The sequence below is a fragment of the Microtus oregoni genome, unplaced genomic scaffold (assembly GCF_018167655.1).
Source record: "Microtus oregoni isolate MIOR12 unplaced genomic scaffold, Mior012 000045F_ref0000178, whole genome shotgun sequence".
NCBI classification, from domain to species: domain Eukaryota; kingdom Metazoa; phylum Chordata; class Mammalia; order Rodentia; family Cricetidae; genus Microtus; species Microtus oregoni.
Window position 1 is genome coordinate 8,467,485 of NW_024543219.1, and position 20,342 is coordinate 8,487,826.

A 20,342-nucleotide genomic window follows, 5' to 3' on the forward strand; every position below is an offset into this window, starting at 1 on the left:
TGGCTGTTTGCAGGTACTGCCTCTGTCTTTCTGGCTTACTTCATCTTCACTGTTCTCCACCTTAGAGCCTATAGTGCTGGCCCAAGTCTGACATATAAGCCTTCTGTGTACTCCAACAGTTCCCTGTACTACAAGTACATAGAATATGACCAATGTGGACATGCTGTCCATCTGATTTGGGAGGGTTATATCATATGGTTACTGAATAGTAGATCTTTTCATGAGTCTACTGCTTGTCCTAGTACATGGTTGTTGACTAGATAACAATGGAAAACTATCCAGCATTTAGGTAGATGATGACAAAGTCTGGGTGCAAACATAAGCATATTGCATTCTTCTCGTTTTGTAATGTAGGGGTACTTACATAATTTTATTCTCAACTATGAGTGGTGCTCTCAATCTGCCCTACTGGCTTATGCTCACCTATTTCTAAAGCTTTTGAGATTGAGCATATTACTCTTGCTTTTCTGTCTAGGTTCTGCTCAAGTACATCCTTGTTCCTTGTAAGCTCCTCCTTTAAGATCAGTATGCTGACATTCACAATCTATGTCAGGAAGAATGAAAAACCTATAGAAATTTTAAAGAAAAGCATTTTCTGAATGCTGACAAAAATTTACTAAAGTGTTTGCATATTTAAGAGTTTTCTATTAAAATACACCAATTAGAAATCATTCATTTAAAACTCTTTATGGCATCAGTAACTTTTTGGTGGATTTTTAAGGTGGCAACCAGTCCTTCTGCCCAAGTGCTACCCCCTTAAATATTATTCATATCACTAAATATTTTGGTAGAGAGGAAAAACAGTTGATTAATGGTTTACCTGCATTTTTCTCCTCTGTAAAAATTTATGCTGATCCCTCACCTACCCTCCATTAACTTCTCATAGTTCCTCATAGAGGGATGGGACCTTATGAGCCTTTCTCAATGAATGATGGAGTGGTGAAGCCCCAGTATTCTATAGCTCTGCTTCAGGAAAACATGGCTGCATGGAATTCCTGAGTGCAGTCATTGTGTCCTCTCCTGAAGACCCAGTTTCCAGCAATTCTCCCCCAACTCTGACTTTTACACCCTTTCTTGCTTCCTCTTCTACAGTAACACCTGAGCCTTGGGTGCTGCTGTGGTGGTTAATTTTTGCCAATTTGACACCAACCTAGACATAATGTGGGAAGAAGGAGGGAAATTCTCTGTCACATTTTCCTGTAGGCAAGTCATTGAAGACATTTTCTTGATTAATGATTGATGTGGAAGGTCCAGCTTACTGTGGGTAGCAGCAATCTGTACAGATGGTCCTCATTCCCATAAGAAAGCAGGCTGAGAAAGCCATAAGGAACAGGCCAATAAGCAGTGATCATCCTTGGCCTCTCTCTCTCTCTCTCTCTCTCTCTCTCTCTCTCTCTCTCTCTCTGTGTGTGTGAAAGACAAGGTAGATATGTGGAGGTCAGAGGACACCATCTGGGAGTTGGTTTAATTCTCCTATCATGAATTCCAGGAATGGAATTCAGGTTATCAGGCTTGTATGGAATATGGTCTTAGGTGCTGAGCCATTTTCAGTGGCCCCTTTCCCATGTTTTCTTTCCATTAAAAAATAAAAACAGAAGTGTTTCTTATATTTCTCTCCCTCCCTAAATAAGTAAATGAAGGCGTAAGTCATAAACAATGCCACACCAGTTTGGAATTATGATTAATAGGGTGGTATTTATTTAAAGGGGAAAAAACTTACAGATCACTGTCAGCCCTCTGCGCAACCAGGAAGTGAGTCTAGCAACCAGGAAGTGAGTCTAGTCGCCAGCGGAGCAGGAAGTGAAGAGAGAGAGGAGAGGGAAGTGGCCGCTTTTTTAAAGGGAGAGAGACCACGCGCCAATGGGCTGGTATCTCAGCGGCTATAGGCTGGAGGAGTGGGAGGACCTCCCGTAACACCTCCCCCTTTTGTTTAAATAAGAGAGTTCTAAACCTACTATGAAATTATATACAATAAGTACAAATATCCTATTCTAACTAGCTTAGGTCTTGTATAATAAATAACTTGGCCAAGTCATGAGAGAAAGTAACTGCATTTATATAGTCTTCAACCCCATCGAAGATCTGAGAAGGAAAATAATGTTACCTGGGTAATTAGGAAGTTCAGTAAAACAACTTCCAAAACATGCAACAAATCACAGAGACAACTAGCTACCTAGGCAATCACCCAAAGTCACATTAGCAGCGTTGAAGCAACCAACATTGGCTAAGGCCTAACATAACTGACATACCATTTTTCAAAGGCAAGCAACTTTTCAAAACTATCTTACCCTGTCTTGGTAGGATATGACAGCCCTGTTTTATCCATTGATGCATGCTCTGTATCTTTGTCAGTATTTGGGGTATGGGCATTTCTTTGCCCCAAGGCCAGTTCTGCCAAAAAGAAGGCTCCAGGTGGAGTGTCTTTGGTGCTCAACATTCTCTTGGGAATAGAGCGGTGTTGCCAGGAGCAATTGTGTCTCACTACCGCAAAACTCTGAGTTAGATTAAAGGCCATTTTCTACAGCTCTTTGAAGAAGTTGAAGATTATCTATCTATACTGAGTATAATCTCTATATACCTAAAGAACCTGATTAGTCTAATTATAAATGACAAACTTAGATGACTATTAGTCTATATAATTCTCAATATCTATCTAACTTAAAGACTAAGACAATAAACGACTGTGAAACAAATGAGGACAATGGCCTCCAACTATAAACAATGTACAAATATACATTGCAGTAGGTAAATATATATCAATACACAAACATTATATAAGTATCTTAATCAGAGGTAGAAATGTACACTGCAATATGGTAAATATATACAATATATATATCAATACAATATATGTCAATACATAAAAAATGTTTTAAGCAGAGGTAGAAACATGCATGCTTACAATAGTCAATATAATTTAACTTTGTGTCAATATATAAGAATCTATACCAATATATTTGTCTAAAAACAGTAACTCACAATTACAAATCTATTATCCCATCATAGGGATAGGAGTGGGAGGACCTCCCGTAACAAGTAAATGCTTGTAAAATGCTATCTAGTAAGGAAAACATAGGGCTGTGCATGCAGCTTGGGGTAGTGTGAGCTTGCCTCATACATGGGTCCAGAAGAAATCATTATATATCCCCTTCTCTTTGATTTATTCTCATGTGTTGTATATAATCATATATAGGCCTATAGGGAATTTTCTTCAGAATTTAAGATTTCTTATAACTCAACACTAGAATGACAGCCCAGTGACACAGAGGGCAATAAATGGATCTGAAGAGAAATTTTGTTAGTATTCAGGCACACCCTCACACAGCACCTCACACCATCTGCCTGGCTGTGTAGCAAATGGTATCCTGTCCCTTTAAGAGACCCTCCGTTCACTCTCAGTCTCTCTAGTGCTCTCCCTCCCTTCCTCCCTACCTCCTTTCCCCCTCTCTCTTTTTCTCTATCCCCCCTGAGGCAAGCAGGTCTCAGCCTCTTTTCCTTCACCCTCCTCCCTCTCTTTCGCTTTCTCTCTGTCCCTTCCTCCCATCCCTTCCTCCCCACTACACCTTCCCTTTTAATAAAACTTTGCACTCAATCTTCATCTACATGGCATATTTGTCTGTCCCTTACCAGCCGCGGGTTGAATCTCACCCACATGCCATGGGACCTGGAAAGATTTCCAAATGTCCCACTGGCACACTGGAAGATGTTCAACACCATCAGCCGTCAAGTGTTGCAAATCAAATTTCAATGAGATGATACTTGATATCATTAAGATGGTGAAAATACAAAAAATAAGTCAGTCCTGGTTTCATAGCTCTGCAATCCCAGCACTTGGTAGAGGAATGTGTGTGTGTGTGTGTGTGTGTGTGTGTGTGTGTGTGTGGTGTCTATCATATATGAGTTTGAAGCTGGACAGCAAAATATGGTCTAAGAATTGAAAAGTACATGTTGCATGCTGAGGATATAAGTGACAGGGAAAGCACTTGTCTAGCATGCACAGGTGCTGAGACATATGTGAGAGTGTAAACATACCAGAGAACAGGAACCTGCTACATTACTGCTGGTGCAACTACTAGCAACTGAGCGTTTATATATATATAAAAAAAGGAGATACCCCAATTACCTACTGCTTGATGAGTAGGTAAACAAAGGGTGGTGTGTTAATACAGTGGTCTAGTTTCTAGTCATGGAAAGGGTTAGAGAAAGGATACATCCTATAACATGAATAAATATCATAAACATTGAGTTGAAAGTTGTTGCGGGAGGTCCTCCCACTCCTCCAGCCTATAGCCGCTGAGATACCAGCCCATTGGGGCGTGGTCTCTCTCCCTTTAAAAAAGCGGCCACTTCCCTCTCCTCTCTCTCTTCACTTCCTGCTCCGCCAGCGACTAGTCTCCCTTCCTGCTTGAGTAGAGGGCTGTTGTCTGGGACGGTGATCTGTAAGTTTTTTCACCTTTAAATAAATACCACCCTATTAATCATAATTCCAAACTGGTGTGGCATCATTTGTGACTTACGCCTTCAGTTGGCGCCCAATGTAGTTACTTTCTCTCATGACTTGGCCAAGTTATTTATTATACAAGACCTAAGCTAGTTAGAATAGGATATTTGTACTTATTGTATATAATTTCATAGTAGGTTTAGAACTCTCTTATTTAAACAAAAGGGGGAGGTGTTGCGGGAGGTCCTCCCACTCCTCCAGTCTATAGCCGCTGAGATACCAGCCCATTGGGGTGTGGTCTCTCTCCCTTTAAAAAAGCGGCCACTTCCCTCTCCTCTCTCTCTTCACTTCCTGCTCCGCTGGTGACTAGACTCCCTTCCTGGTTGCGTAGAGGGCTGTTGTCTGGGATGGTGATCTGTAAGTTTTTTCTCCTTTAAATAAATACCACCCTATTAATCATAATTCCAAACTGGTGTGGCATTGTTTGTGACTTACGCCTTCAGAAAGTAGCCAAAGGACTGAAGAATGGGACACTTCCTTATTAGATGATTTGATTTCTCTTTAATACCCAGAATGAGACACTTGAAACAGAAAGTTAGATTGGTAACTAATAGGTGGTGGGGGTCTGGAGAAATGAAGAGTAATTACTAATGAATAAAGGGTTTTTTCTCGAATGACAAAATTATTTTAAAAGTAAATAGAATAATGGTTGTGTTATTGTAAGAACATAGTAAAAAAATACCTACTGGGTTATATACTTTAAAAGAATAAACTTACTACATAAATGTATTACTTCTCAATATCTACAGATCACATTTCATGTCCATGTATGTTTTGTCTGCATATATGTATGTTCACTGTGTGCATGTCTGGTGCCTGCAAAGAGACAAGAGGGTGTTGGATCCCCTATATATAAATATCTGTGAGCTTCCTTCCATTTGGGTGTGGTTGTAGGTTGAAGGGTTTGTGCTGAGAGGTATTGAGGACTATTTTTCTCCTCCAGGGGCATGTAGAGTACTTTCCAGTACAGTGAACTGTGGTTAGTAGGTGAATAATGTAGTTAGACACCAGCTCAACGTCTCCATATTCAGTGACAGAAGTGTTCCCTCCAGAAACAAGACATTAACATCAGGTTGTGTGAGCAACCAAGAACCTTGGCAATAGCCTGTACTATTTGGTGGTTTCCATGGGTCCCTTTGGTGAATGACTCAACAGGCTGTAACCTGTTCCTGGCACTGGAGGTGTAATTTGGTGGCACAAGATATCTAGTTGAAGTCTTCACTCCCCTGTTGTTTTTTGTCTCCCTGTGGGTTCCTTTCACATATGTAAAGGAAGATTCTAGGATAGTCAGTCACCATATAGTTTTTCAAAGGACCTTTAGTATTGGTTGTCCCTCTCCATTTTCCTTCCTTTACTTTTCTGTCCCATCCCCCTTTCATTAAACCATCCAATTCTAGTTTTCCTTAATAGCTAAATAACACTATAGACTTTTTTCTTTCCTTTCCTCTCCTCCCTCCTGGTCCCTTACTAGGTTCCATACCTCTGTGGGTATTCAGATTGAAGTTCCCATATCAGAACCATAACATCCTTAAAAGAGAAAACATACAATATTTGTCTACATGTACTGAGCACTGTATGCTTTTGTCGCTGGAGTCTGACATGGGCACGCACAGAACACAACCTTGGTGCACAGCTGCTGAGTACCATTGTGAGCTCATAGCGCATCACTATGCCCCTAGAACTGTGTTGCTAAGAGTGAATCAGAATTCAGCTCACACTGAACCAAGGATCTGCCCAAGCAGGACGCTTATTTGGTTCAGTGGGGAGTTTTTACCAGATTTTGAACATTTACTATTGGGTTTGTGAGGGTGAGGGTGGTTAAAGGGGAAGGAAGGGAGGGGTAGTAGGCCTGGGAGGGCCAGGAGAGCCAGGAGGGCCAGGAGGGCTGGGAGGGGGGGCGGGGTTGTCGGGAGGGCCAGGAGGGCCAGGAGGGCCTGTAGAGCCTTAACATGCAGGAGGATATGGAGTATGATGCCCTAACCATTCGGGCCCCTCAGCCGTCTCGCTGGTATACCCGCCTGTGGCCCGCATGCCTGGGTCATGGGTGCTTGAGTCGAAGACAGCAGCGATTTCCTTTGTACCTAATTGGGTACGATCCCGTGGGCCGATTACAAAGGGCGGCCAGTGTGGGTGATGTCAAATTAGTCGAGAGATTGATCAATGCCAGTGAACACCATGTTAATGAGTGCGACAGGAGGGGCAGGTAATGGGGCCTGAGGAGGGGTGAGGGGCAGGAGGGGCAGAAACTGTTGGGGACAGTCAGGGTCTACCAGGGAGAAACATACCTTCCAGATCTGCAGCCTGTGGGAGGGCAGATGTCATGCTTAAGGCTCTTCTTTCGTGGAGACCTCTGGGTTTGTACCTGCTTTAAGCTCCTAGGCACCTGAAACCTGCACACCTTGGAAGGGCAGCTCTGAGGCTTTCTTTAAGAGAAGCAAAACAAAGAACTTCAGTTAGTTTACAAATCCCTTTACATTGTCTCTTTTAGAGCACTTTATTGAGGGCTTTAAAGGAATTTAGCTAAGGAAACCACATACATCTTTTTATGTGTACACTTAAAATTTTTTAGGTTTGAGTGTTTTGGCTGCATGTATTTTCAGTATACCACACAAGCATAGGAAGAGGGTGCTGGATCTCCTGGAACTGGGGTCATGGACAGTTGTGATCTGCTGTGTGGGTGCTAGGAATCAAACCCGGGTCCTCTGCAGGAAAAACTAGAGCTTGTAAATGCCAAGCCATCTCTCCAGCCCTTTAATGTATATGTTTTTAATGCTGTGTTATATGCAACACAGAAAATTGTATCTTAAGATAAATTTTCACATAAAAAGCCAACTCAAAGCCAAAAAAAAAAAAACCCAAAGAATTAACAAGAAATCTTATGTCTGTTTCATGCTTGCTGAGGGATTTCATAAGGAAATTTTCAACTTGAACTATAACTCTGTCCCCCGGCCCCTTATATACATGTTGTGTGTGTTTTGGTACATACATGAAGGCTAACGGTTGACATTCTCTTTGAAAATTTCTTTTCATCTCATTAAAAAATCATATGTGTGTGTGCACCTGTGCCTCACACATGCCAACTAAATGTGTGAAGGTCAGAAGAGAAGTGTCGACAGCTGTGTTCTGCCATGTTGTGGATTCTGGGGATTGAGCGTAGGCCATTGGCTCTGCCAGTAGGTGCCCCCACCTGATGAACCACCCTGTGGTTCCTCCACCTCAGCTTTTTAGACAGATTCTCTCACCCAAATCCCCGCTGTGTTTGACTTATTGTCTTGGAGTATACTGACTGACCTAGACTTGCTGGCAAGATAGATTTGGGGATCCTCCTGTATCTACATCTCCAGCACCAGTTTCTCAAGGTGCTGGGGGTTCTGAAGTTGGGGTCTCAGGCTTGCAGGGTGAGTGATTTTCCAACTGAGTTGTAACAATCACTGCAGCCCTCTTTCCTAGTCCTTGTTTCCTGTTTCTCACTAGATTATAGGCAGGAAACAATGACCCTCAACAGTAGATTCTCCATAGCTCACATGCTTCTTGATCATGTCTGTAGTTGTGAGGTTATTTAATCTATAGTTATTCAGTCTTCCAAATTAGAGCTTCATACAAATAACAGAACAGTAAATTATTGTTTCAAAGTATTTTTGCTTAATAAGTGTATTCTTTAAAAACACTGAATTTTCCAGCTGTATTTATCCATTCGGCCAATCCACTTATTCCCTGCACGTAACTTAGATATCTACTGTACAGCATACAAATCTACTAGCTCTCAAGACCCTCTCATTCTTAAGATATTACATTTCTCTCTCCAGTCAGCTTTACTGACGTTCTATAAATTTAAATATTGAAAACAATGAATGATACTCAATTGAATCCCTAGTAATTTTTGTCTTTAAACATTTTGAAAATCAAAGCAAGGGAGCTATGATACCATGGATTATCTCCTTCTGGATAGATTTAATAAGTTTTGGTGCTAATTCATGGAGGTATAAGGCAAAGCCATTTGCTACCATCTGGTGTCTATATTAACATGGACATTTTGTCTATTGACTAAGGACTATGCTGTGTCCCTGTTGGCAGCAAATATAGAAACATTAATTCTGGGCAAAGAGAAATGAAAAAAAATTAAAGTATTGATGACTGAAATTTTAGATTTTTTGTTTGTTGTTATTGCTATTCTAAATAGTTTACATTTCATAGTCTTAAGAGCAGAAATTTACATAGATACATGTGACCTTTAGAAGTGTCATGGGCCTGTGGATTGTGTCATATTTCATTGGATGTCAGGCACAATGGACTGCATGGTGACCTTTTATTTTGTATGGTAGCAAAGTAAAAAGCATTGCCAATTATTGTCATAAAATATCATGAATTATAAGTGGCAGACATCAGCGATGCTAAAGTGTGAAATAAAGAGTAAGGTGGGTGCAGTGGAACTGCCTGCATTCCTACCTACTGGGAGGATTACCAAGTTCAAGGCCAGCTTAGGGAATATAGTTTTAAAATATTGTAAAGATACTTGAGTAAAAACTTTCACATCTGCAGTAGGTATAATTCTGCTATTTCTCTTCATTGAAATATTGTGTTTGTTACCATTAGAAACAAATTGTAATCGTATCCAGCAACACTGAGCTGTCAGGTGCTGGAAGCATTTGTACATGCTCTTGAAGATGTGAGTTGAGGCGTCACAGTGTAAGAGAGCTGCAGTGTTGAATCCCCATTCTACAGATGGAGAGATTGATTTGTGGAGCTCTTAGGAGGTTTATGTTCTAACTAGTAACACTCAGTGATTAGAGTAGGATTCAAATCCAATCTGAGTTCAATCTACTGGGCATTCTCCTGTTATCCAGAGAGGCTGCTCTGAGGAAGGGTGAAGCTTGTGATAGAGCACTCGCCTTGAATGGGACAGCCATGCGCTATATGCCTAGCACAGAAAATGAACACCTGAGTAGAGAAATAAGTAAATAAGAAAATTTTAGTTTCTTCTTTTACATCAGAAGGAAATGCACATTGGTGTCTACTTGAGTGTGCCTTTACATAATAATCTGTAATTTCCTAAAATGTCCTCTCAATTTGTAGGAGTCCACTGCACTACGCCTCTGCCCATAATCATCCTAATGTAGTAACATTGCTATCATCCAACAACTCTACCGATATTAATATGAAGGATGATGAAGGCTGCACTCCCCTAATTAAGGTAGCTATCGCGAAACACTTTTGGTATAAAATGGATTATAAATTATCCTTGTTTGGTTTTTGTTGCTGTGATGAAACACTGGCCAAAACCATCTCAGGAAAGGAAATGTTTATTGGCTTACAATTCCACATCACAGTCAGTCATGAAGGGAAACCAGGTCAGGAGTTCAATCAGGACCTGAGGCAGGAAATGAAGCAGAGGTCATGGGGGAATGATGCTTTCCCGTGGCTTTTTCCAAGGCTTGCTCAGATATCTTATACTACTCAGGATAACCTTCCCAGTCATGCCACCACCCCTAGGAAGCTGTGCCCTCCCAGATCAACCTCAACCAAGAAAATACTATACACTCTTCCCAGAGTCCAGTCTGGTGGAGCCAGTTCTTCAAGTGAGATTCTTTTTTTCCAGGTGTCTTCAACCTGTGTCAAGTTATCAAAACAGGCAAATGAACAAGCAACCTCCCCCACTACAAAAATGTCCAAACGGTGCTAGTGAAATGCTTTAATATCTAGGTGTGGTGGCACACCTCTGAAACTCTACCACTTAGAAAACTTTAGTGGAGAGGTTATGAATTTAGGAAAGTCTGGGTACTTGAGAGGGATAATATACATGACCTAAACAATTTGTCTGATCCAAGGGTAACTAGTCAATGGAATTGTTGGAATGCTTATTAAAGTTCTTGATTTCAGTGTCTCTTTCTTTATCCAATACCCACAGGCCGCCCAGCGGGACAATGTAGAATGCATCTCTATTCTACTCAGGCACGGGGCTGATCCCCACATTGTAGATGCCAATGGCGATGCTGCCCTCCACCACGCCATTTGCAGAGGGAACATACCAGTTGTCAGCAAACTGCTGGAGTATAATGTAGATATTAAAGCCAAAACAGAGGTAAGAATCATTCAACTTCATTCACAATGTACTTCTAGCAATGACACTCAGATCTCTTTCCACATTCTGAAGCTTAAGCAGTCTCACTGAATCTGTTCAGAGTAAAGCACTTTTTCCAAATCTGTTTTTCATAGTTTTGTAGGTAACTTAAAGGAACTCAGCACAGCACATTTTGTTTTAGACTTGGGCTTTCCTTTAAAATTCAACAAGTAAAGGACTTGGGCCCACACATACTTCACATACACACAAACAATAGAAAAAAATAATTTTAAGATAAATGTCTGCAGAAAAAACATAAATCTCTTGCAATTAAGAAGTTACTGATGTGAATTGTCCCTCAGAGATGAGGCTAGAGTGGGAAGGTCACAGGCACACAGGTAAATGTGGAGATTTGATCATTGAAGAAAACATGCTGAGAAGACATTTTCACTTTAACTTTTTCAGATTTTATATGTACGTAACAAAGGAGCCAAAATGGGACTCTATCTTAGACAAGGAGCAACTCCATTGTAATTAATGACCTAAGCCTGAATCCAAGATGTTCCCCAGTCAAGTTTAGCCTATTGGCTAAACAGTTCCAAACCTGGCCTTATAAGGCCGGGAGACCGGAGTTGCAGGATCTGGCTGCTACTGACCACATGTGACAGAAAAATCCCACAATGGATGAAACTGTTACTAATTCTGTCCAATCAACATGCCCCCCTTGTAACTGCTCCCTGACTGCCCAATTACTGAAAAGATATATAAAAGATTAAAAAGATAGAATTCCCCATGTCCACTTTAGAAGGGCCTGTATGTCTTTGTCCGTGGTCCTCATTATCAGTTTATATGGGTGATGGACTGTTGCATGTTGGCTATTTCTGAAGAATAAGCTCTCTTTGTGTTTACATACTATTTGAGCCTGCGGTCTTCCTCCAGCATCGTTTGGACCACTACAACAGGAAATGATGTTTGGTTTGGGAGAGAATTTTAAGGTTAGGGAAAGTAGTTTTGAAAAACAGGTTGAGAAACTGCTCCAGAGATGCCACTTGAGTTCACTCATTCAACAGAGGCATGCCAAATCTATCTCCATGTTTTGGGATTGGGGCAATGGAGGCACATCTCCATGGAGCTAAGAAACTGGGAACCAGCAAGCAGTTGTGGGAAGTTCTGGAAATACTGGTGTTCACGGGCATTGTTGGACAGGGAAAGATGTTTCAAAGGAAAAGGAAGCCTTGTGTGTAGAAACTGCAGCAAGAGCTGACGGAAAATCTATCCTTTTGTGATTCATTTTGTTTTCAAAATCTGTGATACATTTTTCAATTGAGAAGCATGTCAATTTATAAAATGAAATTTTTCCTTTACAGTACGGGTTGACACCCTATAAACTCGCTTTGTTTGAAAATCAACTTAAAATGGCGGAGTTTTTAATTGAGAACGGTGCAGTTGCACCTTCAGAGCTTACACCAAATAGGTACTGTTTCTTTTTTACAATCTTAGTGCTGTTCTTGAGGGTGTCATTGCTTAAGTAATGAACACTAAAATGGTAGAGGGAAAATGGCTTTAACTCATAAGCATATATTGAGAAAGACTAGCTCACAGGGAGTGTGAGCTGGAAAAGAGACTGTTCCAACATAAACAAAGGAACAGTGTGTACCAGGGCTCAGCTTCCCATTTAAAAACAAGTTATCATTTCTAATCTGATTTGATTGGCAATTTTCTACTTGTTAAGGCAACTTCACATTAATGTTGTTTACTTTGAAAAGTGTCAAGTTTATTATCAACACTGAAATGTATTTTATTATTTTTAGCCTGTTCCTTATATATTTTCTTCTTATATATGTTCAACTTAAATATTTTTTTTGAAATCATGTTGTCTCTTTGATCATTCACTTTGCTTTAAGTGAATTTGAATAAGCAAATAGTTTAGGGTATCCATCAATTAGATGATATTACCAGATGCTATTATTTTCCCCTGTCCTGTCTGAACTATCTTGACACTGTGTTAGTCAGATGTGAATCTGTACACCCAAACTCGTGAAACAGCTAATCTGGATAGGGACACTTGTCCAAAATGAGTACAAAGAACTAAGACTCCATTGAGAAAATGCCTCCATAAGATCTGGTTGTAAGGCATTTTCTTAATTAGTGATTGATGGATAAGGGCCCAACACATCATGGGAGGTGCTGTTCCAGGGCTCATGGCCCTGAGTTCTATAAGAAAGCAGAATGAGCAAGCCAGTAAGCAGCTCTCTTCCATGGCCTCTGTAAGCTCCTGCCTCCAGCTTCCTTCCCTGTTTGAGTTCCTGCCCTATCTTCCTTTAATGATGGACTATGGTGCAGACATATAAGCCAAATGAATTCTTTGGTCCCCAAGTTCATTTTGGTCATGGTGTTTCATCACAGAAATAGCAGCTCTAAAATGGACACCTGGTATTTAAGATGATTTCAGCATTAAAAATTAAATGATTACCTTTTTTGTTCATACATGCAAGTTTAAAGTCAGATGAATTAAAAAGTAAAGCCTGTGTGTTGTGTATGCTTTTATTGAAAATACACTTTGGACATACCATATATTCTAAACAGGTTTAGCATCCCTCATCTTCATGTACTTGTTTTTGTGTCAGAGGACATGCATGCACTGATATTCCCAACCAAGACACAGTACAACACTGTGTGATGGCTTTGTCTTCCATCTTTTTTGAGGCATTTTTTCTATTTTTATTTGGCACTTGGCCACTTACTCCAGGTAAGCAGGTTGGGAAGCCTCTTTGGTATCTTGCTACCTCCACTTCCTTTGTACTATAAAAGTGCTGGGATTATAGATACATTACACAGTGTCTGACTTTTTGTTGAATTCCAGGTATTCAAATTCTTGGCTACTGTGACAATTATGTATACCCACTGAGCCATCTATCTGGCTGTAAAACACTCAATTTTTAAAAGAAGACTTTGGGTCTAAATTAAGAGGTGGCTATAAGTGTATTGCTATTAATTATGGAACTAAGGCTTCTGAGTGCAGAGCACTTGCAATTAAACCTCTAATCTAGTTAGAGGGCCTGTGTTTCCCTCTAAGAAGAACCATTTGAGGTCATTTATTCTTCCTTTAATACAAAATAGACAGAAATTTGTAATGCTGGTACTTTTGAAGCAAATAAAGTGTGCCTGTGACTTTGACAGGGAATAGCACAGTTTTAGGAATTCATGACTAGGAGCATGTCTCAGGAATAAAGTACTTATCACACAAACCCAAGATTTCAGGGTTCAACTCCTCAGAACACCTAAAGGGCCCCATGTTCTGTGTGCATATTAATCTCAGGGAACCTTGAGGGACATGGGAGATGGAGAGAGGAGACTGTCTGGAAAGTTATACTTTAGATAGTCTTGCTTTTTACAGCTGTTAACAACAAGAAACTCTGCCTCAAAACTAAGTTAGGAGGCAAGGACTGCCAGTCAAGGATGTCCTCTGACCTAAAAAACATGCACTAGGATCAACAGACACAAATGCATACACAGATGTGAACAGGAATGCATATCAAATATGAAGATGAAAAAGTAAGTTTAGGTTGTTGATCTAGTAAGACTGGGGATCATTATCTGCTAAAAAGACATTGGAAATAGTGGTCAAGGTTGAAGGTTTTCTTAGTTTTCTGGAGATCACTTCAGCAGCGGTGCTATTTTGGACTAGGTTCACACCGCAGGTGAAAAGTCCCCATGACAAGTTCCAAGACTGTGATGACAGCCAAAGCAGAAACTAGGAAAATAAAGCTGCTGGTCCAGAGTATCCTAGCAATAGGCCCTGAAGTATAGAAGTCTTAGCTGTGACCTGGGAAGAATATAGCTGACAAAAGAGTGTTGCTTTCCTTGAGTATGGAAGCTGGTTGTGAGTTACAAAGACTCAGGATTACATAAAAAGGCTTATGAACAAAGAAACAGCCAGGCGGTGGTTTCAGCATTCACACATGAAAGAACTGTTAAAACAATTTGAAGGTACCACAACTGTCATGGCTTCTAAGAATGCAGGCAGAGGGATGCTTAGAAGCAAAAAAAAAAAAAAAAAAAAAAAAAACTTTTTCATATACTGACCATTGAGAGCATAGTAATCAACAAAATACCTCCAAAGAGTTCTGACAGATAGGACTGTGGGGCCTTAGGGACAAGCAGGCAGATGAGTGGAACAGGAACACTGACTCCATGAGCATATAAATACAAGGTTGCTGGAGCATTCAAAGCAAATCTATGGAAAAAGCACTGATACCATTCATGTGTGTGTGCAAGAGAGAGAGAGAGTGTGTGTGTTTTAATCAAGAGATAAATTTTCTCTGTTTCTTCTCTATGAGGGAAGGTGGGAAGGACAGCAGTCATTAATCATCACCAACTGTTGAAGAATTAGTTTAGAGTTATTAGGCTGGGCCTTGTTGCCCATGCCTTTAATCCCAGAACTTGGAAAACAGGAGGCACACAGATCTCTTTGATTTCAAGACCAACATGATGCATATAGTGGCTTTAAAGTCAGCTGGACTGCATAATGAAATCCTACTTCAAAAAATTATTTGTAAATATATGATGTAAGATATCTTAGGGACTCAAAAATAAAGAATTTAGAAAACATGCTAAGTATTTTTATATGAATAGTTAAATGATGATCACTTTTAAACATATGTCACAGTGGAGGAGCAGCTGCAGTGGAATCAGAACAATCAATGAAAACCTGTGCCAACTCCAACAAAGGTAAGAATGACTCCAACTGCTCCTACCTTCCCTAAAGAAAATAAGGAAGAGTAAAGATTTTAGATCCCCAAAAAGGAGCTAAGGAAATCCAGTATAAATGCAGTTCTGTGGTTTTCAAATATTCTGAAAAGTCAGAATTAATTAAGAAATTATTTCAAAAAACTTTTAACTGTGAAAATATATTGTCAAAACATTGCTTATTTTATATTAATGCTGATATCTGTACTGCCTTTGAATAAAGGAGAAATCAACTTTACACACGTGTCCTCCATAGTCACATTGCAGCAAATAGGATTATTAGAAATACATATTCTCCTGAGTTTTATGACAAAAGTCTTGTATTTTGTGCTGCATAACAGTACACAGGTAGGTGTCACTAGAATATAATTATGTCACAAACCAACCTCAGTAATCAATAACTTTCATTAAATAATTTCCTACCTTATGATATAATTAAAATCTTCTGACCTCTTTAATGTCTGAGCAATTTCTCAATTTGGACAGTTTTGTCCTACTGTATAATTGTTTTCTTTAGAAATCTCCCATTTTAGGGTGAAAGCTTTGTTCCGTAATGAATGTATTGAGTTTATGAAGACATATCAATCCTGACATGTTTTCCTTTTCTTTTTCTTTTCTTTCTTTCCTTCCTTTCTTCTCTTCTTTCCTTCCTTTTTGTTTTGGTTTGGTTTTCTGAAGAGCTAGACATTGAGCACAGGCTTTGGGAGCATTCTAGGCGAGCACCCTACCCATTATCCCTACTTTTCTCTTTAGTTTTTCTTATAAAACATGGTAAGGGTGAATATCATTTCCATGCTGCAAAGTGTGATTCAGGAATAAATATTGGAACAAAAAGCAGAGTGTAGAAAATGACATCATTCTGTATTTCAAAGAGTTGTCTGCTTCTCCATTGAGTCTGGAGAGACTTTGTGGCAGTGGCAGGAGCACCACGTAGTATTTACTTTCATCAGCTGTCATCACAGTGTCTTTTATACCTTACGTTGTCAGTGGCAACCACACTAAGTAGAGAATGCAAAACCCTCTTCCCTCAAGAGGTAAGATGAAGAGAGTCAATATTAATGTAATGGAGACAGCTTTGTGTCACTGTATTATGAAGTTTGCTGTTCATGGCATCTGTGGTGGTGAGAACTGACTGAGGCCTCCTGCATAATAAGCATAGGCTTTCCTACTGAGCCGCAATCCCAGTCCACTAGTTGGTGGCTCAAATGACCTTCCTGAGTCATGAGGAATGCTTAAAAGCACATTAAGTTTCTCTGACTTTAATCAAGACAAAAAAATAAATGAAAGTTTCATTTTATTTTTGTTTTCTTATGTTTATTTTGGTTTTGTGAGACAGAGTATTGCTGTGTGTTGACTTTGAGCCTAACCTGAAATTCATTCTGTAGACAAGGCTAGGCTTGAAATTACAGAGATCTGCATGTCTCTGGTACCAAGTGCTGGGATTAGAGTGTACCATCACTGCCCAACTCAAATGTTTATTTCTAAAAGCAAGCTGCAAGTGTCTAGGGAAGGATTGAGTGAGTTTATTGTTTACATATGTAAACATGTACAATGATCCTATGTCAGAAGGAAGCCCATGGAATTTGCTGCTGCAGTCTCACAGCTTCTTCTCCGCTGCTCTCTCACCTGAGGTAGAGCTCGGGGTTATTACTACCAAGGGAGGGATATTTCCAATAATTCTTTTCAGGGGAGATGATGCCTGCTTTCATGAGCATCCTTTAAGCTGCATATACGTCTGGAACACAGATAAAACTAAGGAACTTCTTCCCTCAACAGGGATGAGGAGAGGAATCCTGTTGCACTCCTTGAGCTGTTAGGTAAAAGTCTTTGCCCCTCTTCTCTTTCTTTCTGTTAGCTTATACCCTGATACAAAAGACAAAAGCCATACGTGTAGTCCCAGTGGTAGCATTTTGTACCATAAAATGAACAATTTTAACTAAAAAGCTGAACAAGATTCTTTGTTTCCCTGAAGAACAAAAATGTGTATAGGCTCATGGATTTTTTTTTCCATTTGAATCTGTTGTTTTGTTTGTGAGACACCGTCTCATTGTTAGGTAGTTCTGGCTGTCTTGGGAATCACAGGGATCCACCTGCCTTTGCCACCCATGTGCTGGGATTAAAGTTGTGTGCCACCATCCAGACTCTAGAATTTTTCTCAAGTGTCATTATCCCAAAGTCAAACAAGAACCACAGAAGCTATTTTGTGACACAGTCAATTGATGCTTATACTGGTAAGGATGCTACTCTCCATCTGTCTGAGAGAGATCATTTAGGATCATCTCAATTGTTTAGGTATTATGCTTGTTAAATTTAAGTCTTCTTTTATTTGAAATATTAAGAAAATGAATGAATTCCCCATGAGGAAATTTCTTACAAAGGAGTATTTACTCTAGAATAATCAAGATTCATCTCAAAAATTATACTATTTGTCTAATAATTTTATATGTTATATTTCTCTAGCATTGTAATGAATTAATTTTGATTTTTTAGAAGAAAATTTCAGCACTGATATAAAGCCTTCTTGCAGGTAAGGTCTAACAATATATAAAGACTAAGGAAATTCACAGATAACAAGCTAATTATTGGTTGTATTCTCAGATAGATACCGATTTATACACTCAATTTTTGTGTTGTCTTACAACCCCAGTTTTTTCAATGTATTTTTAGACTGAAAATTTATTGTTTTTAGATCATGGGCATGAGGTTTTTACTCAACCATCACTTCCCCTGTACCAATTCGGTGTTTTGGAAAATGAGCTTCCTAATGTTTACCACACACACTATGTCCATCTGATACTCCTTGCCTTTTCAAACTTCCTGAAATCAGCTAGTGAACTAGATCTTCATTGCATTTGTCTTTCTGAAAGCTGACAGAACTTGGGATCATTCTGCATTATCACATAGTGTTACAAGAAGTCAACAAATTGTTTACCTCCTTTGACACCATCTCCACATGCAGAGGCCCTTTTGTTCTGTGTAGCACCCTTTCATAGTTGGTAGAAGATCCCATGCCTTCCTCCTACCACAGTGCTCCATCCATCACTTTTCCATTCCTTTGAGCTGTTTTCTACAGTAACGAAGTCTCTGGATCTCAGTAGATTATCTGGATGTAGAGAGCCAAACTGTGGCATGTTTACTCTTTATGTGTCTATAAAAGGGGCTTTGTCTTCCCCATCAGTAGGACATGAACATAGAATAAAAGGCCCCTTCTGTCAGTGATCTGCTATCTCAGACACTAATTTGGCAGAAAATTAAAGGTGGTATGTCAAGCTAGTTCTGTGCTCATCTTAATTGATTACTTCCATAATAGAGGACAATTGTGTTATCATTTGTTGGAAGATGTATCATAAAGCATTTGATACACATTAGTAAATTGCTTATTTCTTATTATTTATTAATAAATTACTCCAAGTTAAAAGGTCCAAAATGCATCACAGTTAATATCCAAAGTGCAGATTCATAAATTACAGTAGCTACAACTGTTCAAAGACACACCTTGTAAAAACTATGTTCTCTTCTACTAAGAGTTCTAAACTGTCTCAAGCTGAAATTATCCACTGAGTTTTATTGTTGTTTGTTCATATTTTTATCTCGTTAAGTGAATAGCAATGCTCATTTGGCATAGGAACAGGCAGATTGTAGTTTCAAGTCCACTCATGAATGGACTACTAAGGGACAGCCTGAGCATATCCTAGGCCATGGTATCTTGTCAGAGTGTTAGCAGAAGCAGGAATCTATTCTATGGTCCACAAACAAACCTTGTGAGAGATAGCATCACATGCATTGAGAGCCCACAAAGTAACCTGAGAGAGAGGGGTTCTGTGATGCTCTAGGAGCAGATGATGACATGACAAGTGGAATCGGGGTACTAATTACATTGAGCACAAGAGTGACCATTAGTTACTACAGCATTAAAAAAGTTCTGTGGAGAAACTAGTGTCTTTCTTCGTGTGTGTGTGTGTGTGTGTGTGTGTGTGTCTTTCTATGTTTTTAGTGGACTAAATTCTTTTTTCACATGAGAAAAAGTGTTAAGGAAATTGTCACCAAACCTAATCAACTGATTGAAGGACAACTTAATGGCTAATGGTAAATCTCTAATGTATTTTAGGAAAACATTTGGTAAATTTTTTATATGAATATTAAAATATTACTTTTTAAAATATGCCACAGTGCAGTAAGACCAGCAAGACAGCTAAAATCCCTATTGAAGAAGTCTTTCCTGATTAAGAGAGGTAAGAGTAATGGTGAATACTTGACTACCAACTCCCTAATTTCAAGAACAGCTTGGTTTTTTCAAAATATGAACAGAGGAAATAATATAGAAATGTTATTCTATCTTCTTTTGATCTGCCTTCAAATGGGTTTGGATTCAGAATTATTTAAGAAGTAGTTTCTGAGAAATTTTCAGTCTCAAACTTTATCATCTGAAACATGTTTGTTTATTTAATGTGAGCCTCTGATGTACACGGTATCTTTGTATAAATAAAAAGATCTCTAGCTATTCCACAGTATGTGTCCTCTATGGTCATGTAACCATAAGTTGGCTTGTTATAAATAGATTTTTTATTAAAACCACATTGTGTTTATGCTACATATTATTATATACATCAATGTCAATAAGATGATCATGTTAAAAAACAAAAAAAATTATTCAATTATTTTAAGTTTTTTGAGAACTAAATGCTAGTAAGTTTTTCTGGGTTTTGCTCCTTCTATAATTTCTCAATTTAGACATATTAGACAATTCACATATGGTGTTATGTTTATCTTTAATTATCTGTTATTTAATCTGAATATATCTTGACAAAAATCTTGTCCTAAGAAATAATAGGCTTGCCCAAAATTTAAAGAAATAAATGGACTTTGAGTCCTGTAGGCAGTTCAGGGGATTGAACACTGCTCTTATAAACATTCTCCGGTAGCGCACGCCCTATTGACTATATTGCCAGCACATTTTTCCTTTGGTTTTATTAGTTAGTTTAAGATATGATGATACTTGGTTTATATGATGATAGACATAATTTCCAGAGCAAT

The 20,342-nt window shown here is 39.1% G+C and overlaps 1 protein-coding gene across 1 annotated transcript in view; it reads left to right on the top strand.

Annotated features, from left to right (window-relative positions):
• The first annotated feature begins 6,450 nt into the window (after nucleotides 1-6,450).
• LOC121435060 (ankyrin repeat domain-containing protein 26-like) overlaps nucleotides 6,451-20,342 on the top strand; it is a 28,803-nt gene continuing 14,911 nt past the window's right edge. The window contains exons 1-7 of the mRNA XM_041634127.1: nucleotides 6,451-6,704; nucleotides 9,575-9,692; nucleotides 10,407-10,580; nucleotides 11,927-12,033; nucleotides 15,229-15,290; nucleotides 17,799-17,835; nucleotides 19,479-19,540. Coding sequence (XP_041490061.1) covers nucleotides 6,451-6,704; nucleotides 9,575-9,692; nucleotides 10,407-10,580; nucleotides 11,927-12,033; nucleotides 15,229-15,290; nucleotides 17,799-17,835; nucleotides 19,479-19,540 — 814 coding nt within the window. The remainder of the gene's footprint in view (nucleotides 6,705-9,574; nucleotides 9,693-10,406; nucleotides 10,581-11,926; nucleotides 12,034-15,228; nucleotides 15,291-17,798; nucleotides 17,836-19,478; nucleotides 19,541-20,342) is intronic.